Below are 22,208 nucleotides of genomic sequence, written 5' to 3'. Positions count from 1 at the left end.
GAGTGAGGCGAGCCGTAAGGGTGAGAGCAGGAGTGAGCAGGGGCATCAAGAGCAAGGTGGGAGTGGAGGGAGTGTCACCAGGACCTGGACAGCTGGGGGAGTGTGGACAGTCACTGAGTGCCCCAGAGAGAGGAGACACACACAGCCAGAGAGTGCAGGGAGTGAGGCTCGGGGAGGCGTAGTGGGAGTGGCACACGGAGGAAGGGCGATGGGTGCTGAGCGTGTGACTAAAAATCAGAGGCCACGCCGAGCGAGTGTCACAAACCTTCAGGGCACACAGTGGGAGATGTAGAGCAGGGTAGCAGGAGCAAAGAGTGAAACATGGCAGAGAGATGGGGGTGGGGGGAGAGAGCCGGGGACCACCACAATGGTCAAGGGACGGCCGTAACTGGAGCGAGGGTGTGTGTTGGCTGGAAGGGTGTGAGGGAGTGTGCAGGGGTATCAAGAAAAAAGTAAGGAGTGAGAGACTCAGAATACCAGGAGAAGGTTGGGGACCACCATGAGGACTATGGGCAAAGAGCGGACGGCTGTGGGTGGAAGGAAGGGGTGTGGCACAGGTATGGGCATCGATAGGCTTGGTGCAGAAGGAGGGTGCATGTCCAGTCATCGGTGGTCTGAAGCCTGACCAGAGCTGAGGAGGAGGGGCCGGAGTGGAGGAGAATGTGAATGACATGAAGGAAGAGGGTCTGTGACGGCCACTGAGCACGGCGAGGCTGGGAGGAACATCATAAGTCTGTGGCTGAGACCACAGACGAGGACAAGGAGCAGAAGGAAGGCGTGCGCTGTGGTGAAGGACGTGGATAGGTTTGGACAAGATGGAGGGAGTGTGTCGAATGCAAAGAGTGCACAGGGCATGTCAAGAAAAAAGTAAGGGGCGAGAGGCTCAGAGTACCAGGAGGAAAGCTGGAACAGCCGGGCACCGCCACGAGGGTTACGGGCAAAGACTGGATGGCTGTAGGAGGAGGGCGGGGTGTGTGGCAGAGGTGAGGGCACCAGAAGGATTGGAGTGTGTCAAGTGAAAAGAGTGCGCTGGGTGTGTCAAGTGTAAGTGCCAAGCAGGATTGTCTGGCGTCTTGGCCGGGGTGAGTGTGGGATCCTTACCTAGACGGGAGGCCAAGATAAGGAAGCAGTCGGGGGGAAAGCTCCTAAGTTTGTGTATTTTATCCCCCATCCACTTGATGGCAGCATCCTAGAACTGTGGTAACCATGTTTAAACCCTGCAGGGCATGCTGGGAGTTGTAGTGCTGAGAGTCAGCTCTGAGGGGGTTCACAATCCCAACTTTCTGTGACTTCTTCCTGGCACCAGAGATACTCCAAGGGGCCGACATAAAGGGAAGCTGGCTGTCCAACCTCCTGTAACACTCACTGGAGGGAGGTGGGCAGAGAGAGAAGAGACGGAAGGAGGAAAGGAAGATGTCTCTTTGTGCTTGTGTGACCTGAAAGAAACCTTCTGTGAGGTGTTTCATAATAAAAGCCTCTGATTTGAACCCGTGACTGTGTGCGTGTCAGTTGTTCCTGGGGTTTGGAGCTCAGTGGCGACCCCTATCTGTCACACAAGAGAAAAGGAGCAAGGAGTGAGGGGTTCAAAAGGCCGGGACAGCTTAAGGGAGAGGACTGCATGAAGGAGGTCTCGGAGTCTGAGCAGGGGACCACCATGAGGGTTAAGGGCAAAGAGTGGACAGCTGTGAGCAGAAGGAGGGTGTGTGCTGGCATGAAGGGCATAGACAGGCATGGAGTAGAAGTAGGATACGATACATGGGCGGTCAAAAGCAGAGGGACATGGAAGCCCACAATGTGACCAAACTGGAGTAGGAGGAGGAAGAGGAGGAGCAGGGGAAGAAGCAGATCCTGTTATGGCAACTGGGCATGGGGCATGATGAGGCTGGGAGGAGACCTCATACCTGGGGGAAGGGATATATGTGTGTGTGTGTGTGTGTGTGTGTGTGTGTGTGTGTGTGTGTGTGTGTGTGTGTGGTCTACAAGATGGGGTCAGCATGGAGGGGCTCAGGATGCCAGAGGGTGTGGAAGACGCAGTGGAGAAATGAGAGCTGAGAGAGGAGAGTGGACGGCAGCGAGCAGAGAAAGAACTTGGACAAGAGGGAGGCAGAGAGTGTCAAGTGTGTCAAGATTAAGGCGAGGAGTGAGAGAAGCCTGGAAAAGCCAGGGGACCACCATGAGGGCTAAGGGCAAAGAGAGGACATCTGTGAGCAGAGGGAAGGTGTGCGGCAGGGGTAATGGGGCACAGATGGGTACACATCCAGCAAGTGGTGGTCTGGAGTGGAGGGACGTGGATGTCCACAGGGTGACCCAAGTCGAGGGGCCGGGGGGTGATGGAGAATGTGAGCACCATGAAGAAAGAGGGTCTCTGAAAGGGTACTGAGGGTAGTGAGGCTGGGGGGACCTCGCAGCAAAGGGATGAGGTGGAGGGGCTTTAGAAGATGGAGTTCTCAGGGGAGTTGGAGAATAAGAAATGGCGGCTGAGGGGGAGAGAGTGTGTCAAGAAAAAGGGAAAGAGTGAGAGGCTCAAAATCATGAGAGGAAGGCTGATATGGCTTAAAGGTGTAAGGTGTGTGAAGGGGGGGCATGGAGACCAGTGCCAGGACCACGAGGGTTAAGGGCCAAGTGTGGACTTAGGACATAGAAACACTCGGGGCATGGTGGCACAGTGCGAGCAGTGTTAATGTCATGAAGAAGGTGGGTCTGCGAAGGCTACTGGGCACAGTGAAGCTGGGAGGGGACCTCATAACAGAGAGGGGGGGATTGTGTGTGTAGGGTGGGCTATAGAAGATGGAGTCAGCATGGAGTGTCCCAGAATCAAGCAGTAGAGAAATGAGGACTGAGAGAGGAGGGTGGACAACTATGAGCAGAGGGTCTGGGCCTGGAGCAGGGGGACGTGAATGCCCACAGGTGGTGGAGAATGGGAATGCCATAAAGAAGGAGGGTCTGCGATGGGTGAGGCGGGGAGGGGACCACATAACACAGAGTAAAGGTGTGTTGGTGGGGGGGGGGGGCATAGAAGATGGAATTAGCATGAAGGGGCTCAGAATAGCAGAGGGAGGAAAGGTATGGAGGATACGGTGGAGAATGAAGGCAGAGTGTGATGGGCATACATATACATTGGGCAGAGGGGGAGAAGAAGAGTGTCAGGGGCAAACTGTACGAGGAGCGAGGGACCCAAATGCTGGAATGGCTTAAGGGTGTGGAATACGTGAAGGAGGGCTGAGACCAGAACTGGAGGCCATGAAGAAGATTAAGAAAGAAGAGTCGACGACAGTGGGCATGAGGAGGGTACTGGTCATGGCCATGGGCATAGAAAGGCTTAGAGCAGAGGGAGCCCACAGTGTGAAAGCCACAAAGAAGGAGAGTCAGAGAGGACTACTGATCACCGTGAGACTTGGAGGAGACCTCACAATGAAGACTCAGAGACAGAGGGTGGCTACGTGTCATAGGCAGCCCAGAACAGAGGGTCATGGGTGCCCTCAGTGTGCCCACAGCACTCAAAGAGTGGAGCGTGTGAAAGTGATAATGACTACTGAACGCCATAAATGCCATAAGACTGGGAGGAGACGTCACAATGAAGACTCAGAGCAGAGGGGGGCTACGTGTCATAGGCGACCCGGAGCAGAGGGACATGGGTGCCCACAGTGTGACCAGTTCTCAGACATTGGAGGGACTCGAGGATCAGTGTAGAAGGATGGAGGGACATATACCACCGAACTCAGTCTTGTATCGTCGCGTTATCCTTGCCTTCATTTGCTCCTGCCCCATCTTGTGTCTTGCAGCAAGGACCCTCTCCAAGTTGCAAATCCATGACTTTAATGCCGATAGTAGTCCCTTCTGAATCTCCACTGAGTAGTAATATGGATATGTAGCTAGACACTCTAGTATAAAGATGCACATTTTATGGAAATATAAGTGGCCTTATTTACTTTATTGACAGAACATCTACCCAATCAGAATCTTCTCAGCATCTATTGTGATGATCTTTTTAGGCCACAAGTACAAGTTAGGTGTTGCTTGAGATTTGATTTTTTTTAATATGATACAAGAAAGGAGTTGTGTGTGTGGTGTGATGTTCTTGGCTGGTGTCATAAAGACACCTATGTACTCATTATTCTATGATTGCATTGGTTGTGTTTGTAAAATACCAAAATACCAAAGAAGGATGGAGGGACTGTGAGGGCCACTGGGTGTGTGGACTGGGTTAGGGTCAGGGAGTGGACCTCATAGTGAAGTGATGGGAGTGTGCCAGGTTGTGTGTTAAGAGCAGAGAAGATGAGACAAGATGGCATTAGCGTGGAGAGGCACAGGGCAAAAGGAGCGCACGTGTCAGGTGCCAAGAGTGGGCAGAACGTGCCCGTCATAAACAGCCTGAAGTGAAGGCGAGAACATCTCAAAGGGGTGGAGTGTGTGGATGAAGACGCAAAATGGGACACCGAGACCATTATGGGGTGTGCGGCAGGGGTTAGGGCTTGGAGCATAAGGAGGGAGCATGTCGACGTGGCCTGTCACAGAGGGTAGTGGGTGCCGACTGTGTGCCCACTACTGAGAAACTGGAGGAGCTGCAGGTGGTGTGGAGGGTGTCAATGACAGGAATTAGGAGGGTCTGTGTAATGGGGCATGCCGAGGGAGTGTGCTGTGAGGCCGGTGGGTGTTTATAGAAGATGGACTCGGCATGTGGGGGGGGGGGGTGGGCTCTGAGCGCAGAAGGAGGGAGGTGGCATGCCGGGTGCCCACCATCAGGTGACCAGAGCGCATGGAGTAAACATCCCACTTACCCTCTGCCTGCCCCATTGCAGTGTCGCCCTTCAGGTTCATGCTCTTCTTCCTCCGCTGCTTCTTCCTTTCAATCATGGGTGAAGGCTGGGACTGGGGTGGGTCTTTGGCACTGGCACTGCTACCAATGCCCTCCGCTGCAGGACTGCCTTCAGACATGGACACTGCTGGACAGAGAGAGAGAGAGAGAGAGAGAGAGAGACAACGATCAGCGATCTCAAGATGAACATCATGGCATTCACTCTGAAGTGACCGGTGCCCCCCTGGCTCGCAGGAGACTGAGGTATCTGTCTCTCTCTCTGGAGGTCACCATCTTGGTGTAAATTGCCAACAGGATGGACGTACAAAAGATCGAGCCCTTGCTGGACAGAGAAGACGGGCACCGCTGGAGACTCTTCTCTATTTTAGACGGTTCCTCCGGAGGTGGCAAGCTGCTGGATCCGAGGGAGGCTGTGAAGAGTTGGAGAGACGAGAGAGACAGTTAGTGAGTGGCATCGGTGACCCCCCTGGCACAAAGACGTTCAGGTCAATCCAGAAAGGCAGGGGGGTGGGGGTTCACACTTTGGTATGGGAGATGGTGGAGTGGGAGGAGGTGATGGTCAAATAGAAAACCGCAAAGAAATATGGAATGACATGAAGGACTCGGTCCATTAAATGATGTGGGCAGAGGAGAAAGGTGGACACACTGGAGGAGCAAAGGTGAACCACATGGTGGGCTTTGGGCATTTAAAATAGTGGCAAAATAGGGATGGGCACTGTAGATGGCCGGGTACAGCCTGAAGGCCGCACACAAAAGCTACCAACCAGCCAAACTGGTGACAATTGTTGAGGAAGGACCTGAGACGGTGGTAAGCCAAAGGTCAATAGGCCTGGACGTGCGCTACAAACGCTGACCGTTCCATCTCAGGTCTCTTCTGGCAGGAGAATCCGTGATGGCGGATGTAGAGACTGAGGAGAAGCTGACAGTCTGGACCGTTGGCCCACTCACCGGTAGAAGCGTCTGATACAGAAGTGCCTGTCACGTCCTTGACCAGCCCGTTGATGCCCGCTGAAGATGTACACGTTGAGATGGCACGTGGCGGCCTTTTCCCTGGCACTTTGACCGTGGTGCGCAGCAGGTCGATCTCCTTCCCGTGGCAGTTCTGCATGTAGTCCTAGGAACGTGAAATGTCGGTTAGCACCAAGAGATCATCTCACACTGCATGAACGTGAACAGGTACCACAATACAAAACCAATTGATCCGAACAAAACGAGACTGCCAGCCCAGAAGACAGAAACAGCTGGCGTCCACGGGCTCGTCAGTCCATTCCCATTTGTGGTGCCCCCTATCTGGGGCTCTTGGGTTCTAAGGTTTGGGGTCTGCTTGTGATGCTCTTCTAATGCGAATACCCGTTTATAGCGGATCTCGGTGGTCAGGAGATGTCTGAATCAGATCGGTGTCATGTGACCGGATTGTCAGGCACATGCCCTTAGGGGACATCCTCAGGGATCTGATTAGGTAAGCGATGCCAGCCCAAACAGAGAGGGGGCGCTATCACTAACTCCACCTCCTTTTCCATCATTGGCTGAATGATGAGTGACCCAGCCTCCGCCACAAAGCCCCGCCCCTTCTGGGGTCAGTGATCTACAGTAAAGGATTTTTAAGCCACCGGAAGTAGATGTTCACTAGAGGACCACGACTTGAGGAGGACAGGTTGGTCCCTCGACGTTTATTTGCTTTGATATGGCTGTTTGCCAAGTACGATTTTTCCCATCATCCATTTTTAAACCAATTACTGGCTGGCCTTGGGCGTAAATGATTCCTTCTTGATCGTACACGATGTACAATTCAATTACTTCGAAGGAAGAAGGACGTGAAGATGAAGCATGTAGTCAAACAAGCAAGCAGGGGAGAACAGGAAAGAACCAAAAGGTCACATGACCCACCAACGCAAAACGCGTCCCGAGGATTAGTGCGAAGGTGGCTGACGTCAAACCGGGATGTGGTCAAGACAAAGCGAGGGGTCAAAGCCAGGAGTCAGGACAATCAAAAGACGTCAATTGTTAGGAGAAGTCAGGAGCAAACCGGAAACACGAACCTAGCAACTGGGACCACCGTGAATTAAAAACTCCGCCACAGAAAGACGTTTGTTTGTTGAAGAGTGGAATTTGGACTCAGTGCTGCCCCGAGAACAACCAACATACTAAGACCGAGAGCCACCTGGTAGTCTAAGCAAGAAGAATTGAATATTATTATTATTATTATTATTATTATTATTATTATTATTATTTATTGGCTCAGCTGATGTCTTTATCCAACATGGCTTCCAACATTTGAAACACACAACTGGCTGCAAATCTTTTGTTTTTCAAACTGGAGCACAGGCACCACTGACTGGTGTCAGCGGTGGGATTTCCACAACCTCAGCACTTCAAATCCAAAGCCTTAACCACTACGCCACACTGCCTGCCTTATCAATCAGGTTACATTAGTCAACATGCACTTTATATTAAATGCAGCATATGCATAGCAAAAATCGCATAAATTATTTAATAATTTATATTATATAATGCAGCTTATATTCTGGGACACAACTGGAAACCTTAACATTATTAACCTGTGAATAAAAGACGTCACTTATGCTCCTGCTTGTTCTTTTGCTGCTGGATATAAAGGGGGGGTATAAAGACCCTAAGAGGGCGACTGCACAGACTCGGGGTATCCGACGTAGTAAAGAGTCAAAAAGGGCAGATAGGGTCACCACCAGGACCCTGCCACAGCAAGACACGCCTTTCTTTGACAGCCAATTATGTGCTGCCAAACAAAGCCAGCACCGGATGAAGGCTTTCCAGCTACGGTGGGCTGAACCGCAATCTCCGCCCCCTTTTTGTTTTTTCGTTTCTATTTTTCATTCTCCCGTGGTACATAAAGCACGAGACATCAGACCGATGAGCTCCTCTCCAGTTCTGGTGGTCCGAAACACGCACCTTTCTCTGTGCACTGCAACTCTAGATGCACATTCATTGGTTGTCAGCCATCATGCAGGCAAAGCCCACCCTGACGACCTAAAGTCAAAATCAAACCTGTCTGAGGGGCAAGTCACGGGCTAGTTGGTCTGAGTCACCGGGTGTGTCAGACTAGACGACTGCCTGCACGCCGCAACCGCCTCAAACTCGCTAAAATTACGGAAATTACTGGAAAAGTCGTCTAATGTGACAGAGCCTTCAAACAAAGGCTGGGAGAAGTGCAGGAGTGCAGGCCTCTGCTAGCCCACCACACATCTCCTGCTGCCTGAAGGTAAGTTAAGCGTAAGAGTTAAAAAATGAAAAGTGTCCAATCTGTAAATGAACGGAAGAGGAAATCAATTATGTAAATGTGAACGAACAAATACGGGTTTGGTATTTACATTACACTAAAAACAAACTCACGGCTGCATAATCTGCAGATTGTAACTGTAAAGAATGACCGTTATCAAGCTGCAGCTAGAAGATGTGTAAACTAATGAATTACACGTGAAAGGCGCCGCTCCCATAACTGATATAAACACAGGGTGGGATCAGGAAGGAGACTGCAGTGGATATGCGGGTGGAAGGTGGGAGCCACGGGACATGAAAAACAAGGACTAAGCTAATAATGGGTGCACAAAGAGAAGCTACGGTGCACTGAGTGGGCCACAAAGAGTGAGGATGGAACAAAACTCAAGTCCGTGTCCTTCTGAAGGAGCTGATCAGCCGGAAAACGGGAAACAATTACGGAGAACTCCAGAAGGAACAGACGCGTCTATCTATCTATCTATTATATAGCGCCTTTCACATCTATCTATCTATCTATCTATCTATCTATCTATCTATCTATCTATCTATCTATCTATCTATCTATCTATCTATCTATCTATCTATCTATCTATCTATTATATAGCGCCTTTCACATCTATCTATCTATCTATCTATCTATCTATCTATCTATCTATCTATCTATCTATCTATCTATCTATCTATCTATCTATCTATCATACAGTGCATTTCTATCTACAGTGCATCCAGAAAGTATTCACAGCACATCACTTTTTCCACATTTTGTTATGTCACAGCCTTATTCCAAAATGGATTAAATTAATTTTTTCCTCAGAATTCTACACACAACACCCCATAATGACAATGTGAAAAAAAGTTTACTTGAGGTTTTTGCAAATTTATTAAAAATAAAAACATTGAGAAAGCACATGTCCATAAGTATTCACAGCCTTTGCCATGAAGCTCCAAATTGAGCTCCGGTGCATCCTGTTTCCCCTGATCATCCTTGAGATGTTTCTGCAGCTTCATTGAAGTCCACCTGTGGTAAATTCAGTTGACTGGACCTGATTTGGAAAGGCACACACCTGTCTATAGAAGGTCCCACAGCTAACAGTTCATGTCAGAGCACAAACCCAGCATGAAGTCAAAGGAATTGTCTGTAGACCTCCGAGACAGGATTGTCTCGAGGCACAAATCTGGGGAAGGTTACAGAAAAATTTCTGCTGCTTTGAAGGTCCCAATGAGCACAGTGGCCTCCATCATCCGTAAGTGGAAGAAGTTCGAAACCACCAGGACTCTTCCTAGAGCTGGCCGGCCATCTAAACTGAGCGATCGGGGGAGAAGGGCCTTAGTCAGGGAGGTGACCAAGAACCCGATGGTCACTCTGTCAGAGCTCCAGAGGTCCTCTGTTTGAGAGAGGAGAACCTTCCAGAAGGACAACCATCTCTGCAGCAATCCACCAATCAGGCCTGTATGGTAGAGTGGCCAGATGGAAGCCACTCCTTAGTAAACGGCACACGGCAGCCCGCCTGGAGTTTGCCAAAAGGCACCTGAAGGACTCTCAGACCATGAGAAAGAAAATTCTCTGGTCTGATGAAACAAAGATTGAACTCTTTGGTGTGAATGCCAGGCGTCATGTGTGGAGGAAACCAGGCACCGCTCATCACCAGGCCAATACCATCTCTACAGTGAAGCATGGTGGTGGCAGCATCATGCTGTGGGGACTGGGAGACTAGTCAGGATAAAGGGAAAGATGACTGCAGCAATGTACAGAGACATCCTGGATGAAAACCTGCTCCAGAGCGCTCTTGACCTCAGACTGGGGCGACGGTTCATCTTTCAGCAGGACAACGACCCTAAGCACACAGCCAAGATATCAAAGGAGTGGCTTCAGGACAACTCTGTGAATGTCCTTGAGTGGCCCAGCCAGAGCCCAGACTTGAATCCGATTGAACATCTCTGGAGAGATCTTAAAATGGCTGTGCACCGACGCTTCCCATCCAACCTGATGGAGCTTGAGAGGTGCTGCAAAGAGGAATGGGCGAAACTGGCCAAGGATAGGAGTGCCAAGCTTGTGGCATCATATTCAACAAGACTTGAGGCTGGAATTGCTGCCAACGGGGCATCGACAAAGTATTGAGCAGAGGCTGTGAATACTTATGGACATGGGATTTCTCAGTGTTTTTATTTTTAATAAATTTGCAAAAACCTCAAGTAAACTTTTTTCACGTTGTCATTATGGGGTGTTGTGTGTAGAATTCTGTGGAAAAAAATTAATTTAATCCATTTTGGAATAAGGCTGTAACATAACAAAATGTGGAAAAAGTGATGTGCTGTGAATACTTTCTGGATACACTCTATCTATCTATCTATCTATCTATCTATCTATCTATCTATCTATCTATCTATCTATCTATCTATCTATCTATCTATCTATCTATCATATAGTGCCTTTTATCTATCTATCTATCTATCTATCTATCTATCTATCTATCTATCTATCTATCTATCTATCTATCTATCATGTTGATTATCCTTCTTTACTCAACAAACTGACAGCCATTAATGTGACTTCTGTTAATGAAGATTTGCAGGTGTGCCGTGAGTGACATCAGTGACCGTGTCCAAAGGGAGTTTTGTGGCAGCAGGCATTTTCTTTATGTTGTTGCTGCCAGATGGACCATAATTTAAATTATTAATATTAAACAGAATTTTTGCCCATTTCAGTCAGTCAGTCATTCTCCATCCCACAATATCCTAACTACAGGGTCACTGGGGTCTGCTGGAGCCAATACCAGCCAACACCGGGCACAAGGCAGGAACAAACCCTGGGCAGGGTGCCAGCCCACCGCAGAGCACACACACACACACACACTTTATTTCAGGTCACCAATCCACCTCACCTGCATGTCTTTGGACTGTGGGAGGAGACCCACGCAGACACAGGGAGAACATGCAAACTCCACGCAGGGAGGACCTGGGAAGCCAACCCAAGTCTCCTTACTGCTACCACTGTGCCACCGTGCTGCCCCCCATTTCACTTTTCCCTTATTAAGTTGTCTGTTGCTGTACTTGTCAATTATATGCCATTTGTTACAGGATTTGGGTGGTGACTGCGCCCCCTGCTGTATCGAGGAACTTGATGCAGTGCGTCGCCAGCTGATCTGATGACATTACTTTGGTGGCAATCAAAACACTGCTGTACCAACAACAAGTGATACAAAATGGCAGCACCTGTGCTTTGCAAACAATAACTAAAATGGCTTCAAAAATGTAAATGGTCAAAATGACAATATATCACAGAAATAATCACAAAATGAATTCTGCACAATCAAAAGCCTCAAACAACACCACGGCAGACCTGTTTGCCATCACTAAATCACAAAAGGGTGGACGCTGTCCCCCCCTCCCTCCCTATCCCCCTGCGGCCCCTGGGTGCTCACGTGGACGCTGGAGTGGTACGACAGGATGCCGTTGTTCGAGAGTGTCACGTATTTCTTCTTCCACTCCTTGTTCAGCGAGTTGCCGCTTCGCTTTAATAAGAGGCTCTGAAAAAGAAACCAAGAAGCTTGTGAGCGCCACAGCAGGGCCGGGCACCGCGGGGTAGTCACAGAGTGCGGCTCACCTGCTTGATGGGGATGGCACGGCCAATGCCAATGTTGTCACCTTTACTGTCCAGGCTTCTCTTGTCCGAGTCGCTGCCCCTGCGATTCTAAGACAGCAGACAGAGGGTCTCAGTCAAGTGACAACACACACACACACACACACACACACACACCCAGTGCCACAACACCTGAAGACCGGAGAAGTCACTCACCGTGAAGAGAGACGTCCTCCGGCGAGGGCCACGGTGCAGAGACCCAGGGGTCACAGAGCCTGGCACCGGCTCACCCCGCAGCTCCCGGTGTGGGATGTTTGGAGTGGATGGCAGAGAGGAGAAGTAGTCGCTGGTGTGGCCTCCATTGCTGGTCTGTAACAAATGGGGACAGGACAGATGAACTCAGGGGGCATAGAGAAGAAGGAGAGATGGCGAACAAACCACTGCATGCAGGGGACACGACATGGCAATGAAACGTGACATGGCAGAGGAGCGGGGGGTACAGTAACGTTACGAGATGGGTACAGAACACAGGACACAAGAGGGCTGACTGGTGGCAGTGCCAAGTAAAGGGAGCTGTCTCCCCTTCCTGAATGTCTCATTGTGCTAACTACCCAAGCTGGGGTGGGCAGTATGGGGGTGGGGGGGGGGGGGGGGGCTATCAATGGGCAGGATCAGGAAATGATTTAAAATGACCGGAGGGTCACATTGACCACGTTTGACAGAGGAAATCCTGTGAGGTGCCTCCTTGTGCCCCTCGAGGAGCGGACTGCTGGCATCTTCTTTTTGGGATGTGACTCTCGTCTTTTATATCGTGATCAACTGCCGGTCTGCTTAGGATTCCAAGGATTAATAAAATTAACAGCGGGAGGTCGAGCTTTTAGTTACAAGACCCCCTAAGCTGTGGAGTGGTCTGCCTGATACAGCTTTCAAATCCTGGCTGAAGACTCACAAGTTCAGTTTAGCACACCCTGACTAGAGCTGCTGATTAACTGTACAGACTGCATCTCTGTTGTCAGTCATTAGCACTAAAACATAAGTAATAAGATAGTTAGAATTTGTTGCTAACCCTCACGTATTCTGTTTCTCTTCCCTGTACTCAAATGTGCCAGTTGGTGCCACTGCCCACCTGCCTGCCTAAGGTAAAGTTATCTCTGATGGAGGAGCACTTTACATTTACTGACATTAAATTCTATCTGCCACAAATCTGCCCAAGCCTGTCTGCTATTGATGTTAAGAGAGATGACCAGCAGGGGGCAGTGCGGGCTGCTGCTATTTTTAATACAGTGGAACCTCAGGTCATGACCGTAATTCGTTCCAAAACTCTGGTTGCAACCCGATTTACAGAGATGAAGAGGAGACCTGACTGCCGGGTTTAAAATGATGAAGTGCAGTGGGTCGAGACTTTAAAATGAGGTCATGAAGAACACGGGGGCAAAGCTCTAGACTTGTGAAGGGTGAATGTCACACACAGAGGATCACAGACACTTGGAATAAGCGACCAAGTAGTGTGGTGGACACGAGGACTTCAGGGACTTTCAAAACTCAAGCTGATGTTATTGTAGAAGAATGAAGTGGACAGGACTGGCTGAGTGGCCTGTTCTTACCCAGATTCTTCTAATGTTCTAATATGTTTTTGAAGTTAAAATACACGGGTGCTTTTCTTATTCCAGCAGCACTGGGTATGCCAGTCCTTTGCAGGGCTCAGTTGCCCAGCCAAGCAGAAAAGAGAGTCCTGCATTCAAAGCCAGTACCAGGAGCCTACTAATAATGACGCGTCAGTTTAGCTTTCACGTTAAACCCGTGTGATTGGGTGGCACAGTGTTCATACTGCGAATCACCAATCGCTCAGATCGTAGTCATTAAAAGGCGTTGGATGTTTTTAACTTCGCAGCACTAAACGTATTTATAAAACACAAGAAATGATCTCAGACTCCAAGCTTGTCTTCAGATTCATGGAGGCCGATGACGACGTTTAACTCTCTTTACAACATTTTATCAAAGGAGGACTCAGTAAGTGGACGTTTGCATGTAAACAGATGTCAGGTTTTGTGTGTGTGCGTTTACACACTCGTGCTTACAGCATACCTGCATCGCCATTTGTCCGGAGACGGGCGTGGATCCTGCCGAGTGACTCGGAGAGCTGGGGAGAGACTTGCAGGCTGCCATCAGCGCGCTCTGTTTCTTGATCGCCACGATTTTCTGAGCCGCTGAAAGACAAACACACAATTATGGAAGGTGCACATCAAGCCCAGAGGTCCGACCGAAACGGGACTCTCCCCCCCCCCCACCCCAAGCAGCCAGTTACCTTCATTAAAAACGCGGTCCACGTTGAGCCCATAGGTGGAACAGGTCTCAAAGTAGGCACAGCGTTTGAGGTCTGCGCAAAGCTGCGCTGCACGCCCATCTTCAATCACCCGAGGGTTGGAAGCGCTGATCCTGTCTGTGGAGGAAAGAACACATGAAGACATGAAGGCATGTGGACAACGTCCACAATGACAGTGACAAACAAGGGGGTTTGGCCACCCACCTCTCAGGAGGAAATCAAATTCAGATGGCAAGAGGGCACACATAACTGCTCTGGTCTCACTGACCCCACCAGGATGCCCCAGGTGGTTCTTTTTTTTTTTGGACCAATTTTGAAACTTCCATTTTGGGTACCTGGCTCACAGCCAAATCGAATCTGATTTTAGGGTTAAGACAGTATTGGGCCTGTTTTGGTAAAAGCCTGGAATGATCTCCTTCTTCTTCTAAGTGACCTGAGGATAAGATGGGTTCCCCTGGCTGGGGTTCAAATGTCTCATTTACGTCAATTTTGTCCACTTAACATTGTTGATTATTTAGTTTCTATGTGTCAATAACTTTTTTTTTTGCCCCATGTGTTTTGTGGGTGGTCCCCCAAGAGCCAGTGCCACTTGCCCATCACCATCAAGGGACGGCCCTTGTTGTGGAGAATTTAGACTTTATTGGACAGCATAGAAAACAATTGCAGAGTGCATGAAGCCTGTCTCAGTTCATGAAGTGTGCCCCGAGTGTACGGTGAGCCCCAAATATATTACAGTTCTTCTCACAAAATGCCCCCCCTTCCCAGACTAGTTTCCCAACATCTCCTGTGCGGGGCTTCTCATGATGTTGTCCCCACTCAGCATCGTTTCCCATAACAATCACCAGGGGCATCATGTATAAATGTTGCGTACACCCGTTTCCAAGCTCAAATCACGATGTATAAAAGCTAAACTTGGCGTAAATGTCGGCTCAATCCCTGGCGTACGTGAGTTCTTGGCTCGGTTTGGCAAATTGGTGCCACCCGGCATCAAAGCAGTGCTTTTGTTCCTGTGTGGTTTCCCTTTATTTTTTAGATGCACGTCCCTGACGCAGCTTTATCAAATATACTGAAATTAACCACATATCGTTTATTAGATTAAGGCATCTGAATGTAATTAACCTGTAACAATATAATGGTGCACCGAATGGCCAAACTATTACAAATACCATAGCTGCTTTAGTGTTGTTACTCTCAGTGCACCACTCAGAGTATTTTAACCCACTGTATCCGAGTGTGGAATCACAGCTCTGAAGCAGCTGATCGGATTATCGGTACACAGCATCAAGCAATCGCTACTTAAGCCATGCACACAGTCTATTTGATCTTCGCCCATACGGCAGACGCTTCAGAGTCTTTCCTGTTCGGAGCTTGCGGTTCACAAACAGTTTCATCCCAAGAGCTCTAAACGCACTCAGTCAGTCTATCAAGTGCTCCATGTAGAACTGTTTATACTTATAAGTACAATTACCTCACTGTAAACTTGCGATACAGTTATAATATCACACAACCTGAGACACTTTATAAAGCGCGTATTCACATATGATGACGACTGGCTTCCAAGTCGATTTAGAACGGTGGGCTACAAGTCACCTTTTCATGATGTCTGACCGCTTCTTTTTTATTTCGGGCACTGTGTGACTTTCTGAACTTGAGCTTTTGAGTTTCTCTGACACGCTATGTCACTCAATCAACTTCCTTTTGTTGTTTATACCACTGCTTAAACCAACAAATAGTACATTTTTCTTTCTTTTAGGCTACTTACAGTGTATTGATTTACATATTCAAAGAGGCGTACTTCTGGGAGGAGACGAGGCGGGACAGCAGATGCGTGCACGTGTGTTACTTTTCACGCTGACCAGGATTTATGTAGCAAAAGAACATGGAAGTTGGCGTACGCACAGATTTTTCTGTGCATACGCACATTTCCGCTTTTGTGCATACGCCATGTTTTAGAGTGAATTCTACACCCAGCGTTATGCATGAGGCCCCTGGTGTGGCAGACCTTCTCATAACAATACTCTTGCCCCTGTAGACACCCCCCCTCCCATAATAATCTTCTTCCCAGTAGACCTTCTCATAACAACCACTTTTGCCTGGTAGGACGTGTTTGCCACCTGGTGGTGAGCATCACCTCCATTCATTCTCACGGCCTAATCCTGAGCTGTTAAAGATCACAGTTGACTAATTCTCAAATTTTCAAATCTTAACAATTAAGTTGGGATCAGAAGGACCCATAGATGAAAACTGGCCTGCCTAATTAATAATTCAATAACGTCCTAGAAGGCTAAGGCTAACATAATAGGCGACTGTGCCAGTGATTGCAAGTGAGCTGCAAATAATCTTGTGCTTCATAATTGATAGAAGCTAAAAAGACAAAGCCGTTAACAACTGAGTCTTTAAGCTAACTGATAAGTGCTACTGTAGCCTTTTGTTATTAGCACTAAGCTGTATAAAGAAGCATTGGCATGTCTCTCTATTATACAAGAGAATCTTGAGATAAGACGAGACCATTGCCAAGAGATTTTCTCAAGTCCCGCCCTCCTCTCCACCATTTCTGGTTCATGGCCCACGCCCACAGTCCTCTCTCCTCTCATTGGTGTGAATGCTTTTGTCATCACACTTCCTGCGCTCTCAGCTCTTATACATTTTTACGTTTTCCTCACTTTAAGTTCCCAATAAAAGAAGACGTATTATGTCCAAATCTTATTGAAGAATTTCATCACGAAGGGTTGAGCACACGGGCAATCCTAGCACCGAGAAACGATGATGTTAAATGAATTAATGGCAAAATTGTCGATGGGTTACACGGCAAATTAGTTAATTGTTGGTGGTGATGGTGTGGAAGATGAAAACATCAAGTTACAATATCCCAGTGGTTCTCAATCTGTGGGGCGGGCCCCCCTAGGGGGGGTGCAAAGATGTGAAAAAAAGAAAACAAGTATCAAAAAATATGGAAAATACATCTATTGAAACCAAAACAAATTAACTTAAACAACATTCTGATACTAGAAAAATAAATAAAGAGTTAGATAAATGTCGATAAAAGTTAAGTAGGTATAATAAAATACGCATCTATGATATATCATTAATTAAAAAAGAACAAATTGGTATTAGTGGGCTCCTTTCAAAAAAACGTTAGGGGGGGCGCGATTAAAACTGTTATGAAAACTCGGGTCGCAAATACTTAAAGGTTGAGAAACGCTGCAAAATCCCATAGAATATTTACAACCGTTAACATCGTGCAGTCATCCCACCGGCCGAATTACTGTAGAAAGAAGGACGTATCGTAATGTAATTGTGTAATTGATGTCTGAGTGATGGGCTATGCAATAGGACGAGATTAGTTGTATTGAAAATTGGTCGAACAATTCTGACATGTCAAATTTTAACAGGTGACAAGAAATGTAATGGAGTACATCTAACATGAGACAACAAAGGAGATCTCGATATGCCAGTCGTATTAAAACGTTTACGGTTTCTCTTTAGAATAGCTGTTGCTATGACAATTCACAAAACACAGAGACAAACATTCAAAAGAGTCGGTTTATTTATAAGAGAGAAAGAAACGATATTCACTCACGGGCAGTTATATGTTGCGTTGTCACAATGGTAACTCCAAACACGGAATCAAAATTCAATGAGATACTGATGAAAAGTTCATTCCAAAAATTGTTTTTATTGAAGTTTTAAAGTAAAAGTGAAAATAACGCATATGTAACAATTCCCATGAAACTAACAATCTCTTTAAATTGTATATCCAGTTAACCAAGCACAGGGATTGGCAAGCAAAGTAAGCAGGGGGCAGAGCCTCATAGTGTGTATATATATATATATATATATATATATATATATAGATAGATATAGATATATATTTGCAGCTGGTGATCCACAAAGGGAGAAGATGAATCAGGTATCATAAAGTAGTTTTTATTCCTGAGCTTTCAACCCCTACCAGGGGTCTTCATCAGAGGATGATGCTTAGATTTACCAGAATCAAAGGAAACATACAGCAAAAAATTACGTGGGGATGGGGTGGTGGGGGGTGGCTCAGGTGGCTAAGTCAGTGTGATCAGGAGGGGGGGGGGGTGTACAGTTTATTTATTATGAGGATGTTCTTCTTAAGTTTGCATATGCTGGATTTATGTCCAAGTGTCTGTTGATGGCGTTCTCATTTGATAGCCAGCTCTCTGGCACTCTTAGTACTGGCCCTAATTCTTACTTGTATATTATCCCAGTTAAATGTCTGTCCTGTTGATTTAGTATGCGTATAGATCAATGAAAGTGAGTCCTTTCTTCAGACAAGATATAACACTTCACCAGCAACCACTGTGTTAAAGCTCTATTCAGAAGAGTCCACACCCATTGTAATACGAAGGAAACAAAAATGAATGAGAGACGCTATCTCTTCCATCTTTTCACTTCAAACGGATACTCAAAAACATTCATTAATCGGAGCTTACACAGAAGACGCCAAAAAACTCAGCAAACAATCAACCTGAATCAGAACCCAGAATGCAGAAGGAACTCTGAATCCAGCTCAGGGCGGCAAAGGAACATTACAGGAGAAAGCTGGAGCAGAATAACAGCATGAAGGAAGTGTGGGATGGGATGAAGATCATCACTGGCTGGGGTACCACCATCGAGAGAGACGTGGAGAGAGCACACCAGATGAACAACTTCTTTAACAGGTTTGACCACCCTAACCCACTCTCACCTCAGAGTACTGCACCCTCCACCCATCCTTCTTAGCAGAGAGTTCCCCCCAAAACAATTTCAGCAGCCCAGGTGAGCAGAGAGCTGAGGAGACTTTGTGCCAGCAAAGCAGTGGGTCCAGATGGAGTATCACCACGACTGCTGAAGGTCTGTGCATTGGAGCTGGGGGGTCCTCTACAGCGCATCTTCAACCTGAGCCTGGAACAGGGGAGAGTCCCGAGGCTTTGGAAAACATCTTGTATCACCCCAGTCCCAAAGGTATCACATCCTAGTGAGCATGTAATGAAGACCATGGAGAGGCTGCTGCTTCACCACCTGAAACTACAGGTTCAACACGCCCTCGACCCTCTGCAGTTCGCATACCAGGAGAAGGTGAGAGCGGAAGATGCCATCATCTATATGCTACACCAATCCCTCTCCCACTTGGACAGAGGCAGTGGTGCTGTAAGAATTATGTTTCTGGACTTCTCTAGCGCCTTCAACACAATCCAACCTCTGCTCCTTAGGGACAAGCTGACAGAGATGGGAGTAGATTCATACCTAGTGTCATGGATCATGGACTATCTTACAGACAGACCTCAGTATGTTCATCTCGGGAACTGCAGGTCTGACATTGTGGTCAGCAGCACAGGAGCGCCGCAGGGGACTGTACTTTCTCCGGTCCTGTTCAGCCTATATACATCAGACTTACAACTTACAACTCGGAGTCCTGCCACGTGCAAAAGTTCACTGACGACACTGCTATCATGGGCTGCATCAGGAGTGGGCAGGAGGAGGAGTATAGGGACCTAATCAATGACTTTATTAAATAGTGCGACTCAAATCACCTACACCTGAACACCAGCAAAACCAAGGAGCTGGTGGTGGATTTTAGGAGGACCAGGCCCCTCATGGACCCTGTGATCATCAGAGGTGACTGTGTGCAGATGGCGCAGACCTATAAATACATGGGAGTGCAGCTGGACGATAAATTAGACTGGACTGCCAATACTGATGATCTGTGCAAGAGAGGACAGAGCCGACTATACTTCACTAGAAGGCTGGCATCCTTCAACATCTAATAAGATGCTGCAGATGTTCTATCAGACGGTTGTGGCGAGTGCCCTCTTCTAAGCGGTGATGTGCTGGGGAGGCAGCATAAAGAAGAAAGATGCCGCACGACTGGACAAACTGGTGAGGAAGGCAGGCTCTATTGTAGGCATGGAGCTGGACAGTTTAACATCTGTGGCAGAGCAATGGGCGCTGAGCAGACTCCTGTCAATCATGGAGAATCCACTGCATCCACTGAACAGGATCATCTCCAGACAGAGGAGCAGCTTCAGAGACAGACTGCTGTCACCGTCCTGCTCCACTGACAGACTGAGGAGATCGTTCCTCACCCAAACTATGAGACTCTTCAGTTCCACCGGGGGGGTAAACGTTAACATTATATAAAGTTATTGTCTGTCTGTATACCTGCATTGTTATCACTCTTTAATTTAATATTGTTATTATCAGTATGCTGCTGCTGGAGTATGGGAATTAATAAAGTATCTATCTATCTATCTATCTATCTATCTATCTATCTATCTATCTATCTATCTATCTATCTATCTATCTATCTATCTATCTATCTATCTATCTATCTATCTATCTATTATATAGTGCCTTTCACATCTATCTATCTATCTATCTATCTATCTATCTATCTATCTATCTATCTATCTATCTATCTATTATATAGTGCCTTTCACATCTATCTATCTATCTATCTATCTATCTATCTATCTATCTATCTATCTATCTATCTATCTATCTATCTATCTATCTATCTATCTATTATATAGTGCCTTTCACATCTATCTATCTATCTATCTATCTATCCCCCACCCCACCTGGCACTCACTCCCTTATCACCACAAGGTGTCTGAAGGTCCAGCGCGCATCCTGGCCAAGTCAGGCGTCAGAGTAGCACACAAACCCACCAACAATCTGCGCACGGAGTGGTGGCTCTGAGGCTAGGGATCTGCACTGGCAATCAGAAGGTTGCCGGTTCGAATCCCGTAAATGCCAAAAGGGACTCTGCTCTGTTGGGCCCTTAAGCGAGGCCCTTAACCTGCAATTGCTGAGTGCTTTGAGTAGTGAGAAAAGCGCTATATAAATGCAAAGAAATTATTATTATTTAATGCTAAAAACAAGAAATCGATAGCAGAAACACGAAACGCAGTTTATAGCATTCCATGCAGTTCTTGCTCAGCGGTATACAGTACATAGGACAAACTTCAAAAAGAATCGCAACACGTATACAGGAACATAACAACGCCATCAGAAGAAAGGACTCACTTTCATTGATCTACACGCATACTAAATCGACAGGACAGACTGGTTGTGCTGCTGCTTTGCAGTAAGGAGACTGTGGAAGATTGTGGGTTCGCTTCCCAGTTCCTCCCTGTGTGGATAGCGCTGTGAGTACTGAGAAAAGCACTATATAAATGAAATGAATTATTATTATTATTATTTACTGGGACAATGTACAAGTAAAATTTAAGGCCAGTACTAAAAGTGCCAGAGAGTTGGCCGAATCTTGGCTATCAAATGAAAACGCCTTCAACAGACACTTGGACATAAATCCAGCATATGCAAACTTAAGAAAACATGTTCATAATAAATAAACTGTACACCCCCCCACCCTCTCCTGATCACACTGACTTAGCCACCTCCTCCACCCCCCCTACATAATTTTTTGCTGTATGTTGCCTTTGATTCTTGTAAATCTAATCATTATCCTCTGATGAAGACCCCTGGTAGGGGCTGAAAGCTCAGGAATAAAAACTACTTTATGATATGTGATTCATTTTTCTCCCTTTGTGGATCTCCAGCTGCTAATATGCAAACCACATCACAGACCTTCACTTCCATATATATATATATATATATACATACACAGTGTAGGGCCATTAAGCCGCGGGCCAGTAATCCACGAAATTGCTTAAGCCGCACAAAAAGCTTGGATTCCAATTTTTTGACACTATGGAGCGCACAGACCTAAACATGGCCCCTCAAACACTCGAGACAGGTGTTGACAGCTGTCATTTTGGCATTTCGAATGTCCGTAATTGACATGCTATGCACTATCGCGGATTAAATATTTAAATGCTGGCTTATAACTTCAAAGAGGTATTTATAGAAGATTAGTCTTTTATTTATCAATAAACAATAAAATAACTTACAATGAAATTCAAATATTAATCTGTTTTATCCACGCTGAGTGTCAGCATTATGGAGGCCGCCATTTTAACTGATTCACACCTTACAATGCTACAAAGTTAATCCGCGGTAAATCCGCAAATTGTAATTTATCCATCCATCCATCCATTTTCCAACCCGCTGAATCCGAACACAGGGTCACGGGGGTCTGCTGGAGCCAATCCCAGCCAACACAGGGCACAAGGCAGGGAACCAATCCTGGGCAGGGTGCCAACCCACCGCAGGACACACACAAACACACCCACACACCAAGCACACACTAGGGCCAATTTAGA

At 47.1% G+C, this 22,208-nt stretch overlaps 1 protein-coding gene across 5 annotated transcripts in view; it reads right to left on the bottom strand.

The window, feature by feature from the left end:
- Window positions 1-22,208, bottom strand: part of agap2 (ArfGAP with GTPase domain, ankyrin repeat and PH domain 2) — a 52,379-nt gene that overhangs the window by 11,333 nt on the left and 18,838 nt on the right. For 4 of the 5 annotated variants that reach the window (XM_028798636.2, XM_028798638.2, XM_028798633.2 and 1 more), the window contains exons 6-13: window positions 13,957-14,091; window positions 13,737-13,858; window positions 11,868-12,020; window positions 11,676-11,762; window positions 11,494-11,598; window positions 5,765-5,930; window positions 5,122-5,226; window positions 4,779-4,943 (exon numbers count right to left, since the gene is read on the bottom strand). In XM_028798636.2, the coding sequence (XP_028654469.1) occupies window positions 4,779-4,943; window positions 5,122-5,226; window positions 5,765-5,930; window positions 11,494-11,598; window positions 11,676-11,762; window positions 11,868-12,020; window positions 13,737-13,858; window positions 13,957-14,091 (1,038 nt within the window). The remainder of the gene's footprint in view (window positions 1-4,778; window positions 4,944-5,121; window positions 5,227-5,764; window positions 5,931-11,493; window positions 11,599-11,675; window positions 11,763-11,867; window positions 12,021-13,736; window positions 13,859-13,956; window positions 14,092-22,208) is intronic. The other variant, XM_028798634.2, reaches the window with a different exon arrangement.

This window comes from Erpetoichthys calabaricus, chromosome 3, assembly GCF_900747795.2.
Source record: "Erpetoichthys calabaricus chromosome 3, fErpCal1.3, whole genome shotgun sequence".
Lineage (NCBI taxonomy): Eukaryota > Metazoa > Chordata > Cladistia > Polypteriformes > Polypteridae > Erpetoichthys > Erpetoichthys calabaricus.
Note: the sequence above shows the minus strand (reverse complement) of the source record. Positions and strands in the feature narration are given on the sequence as shown.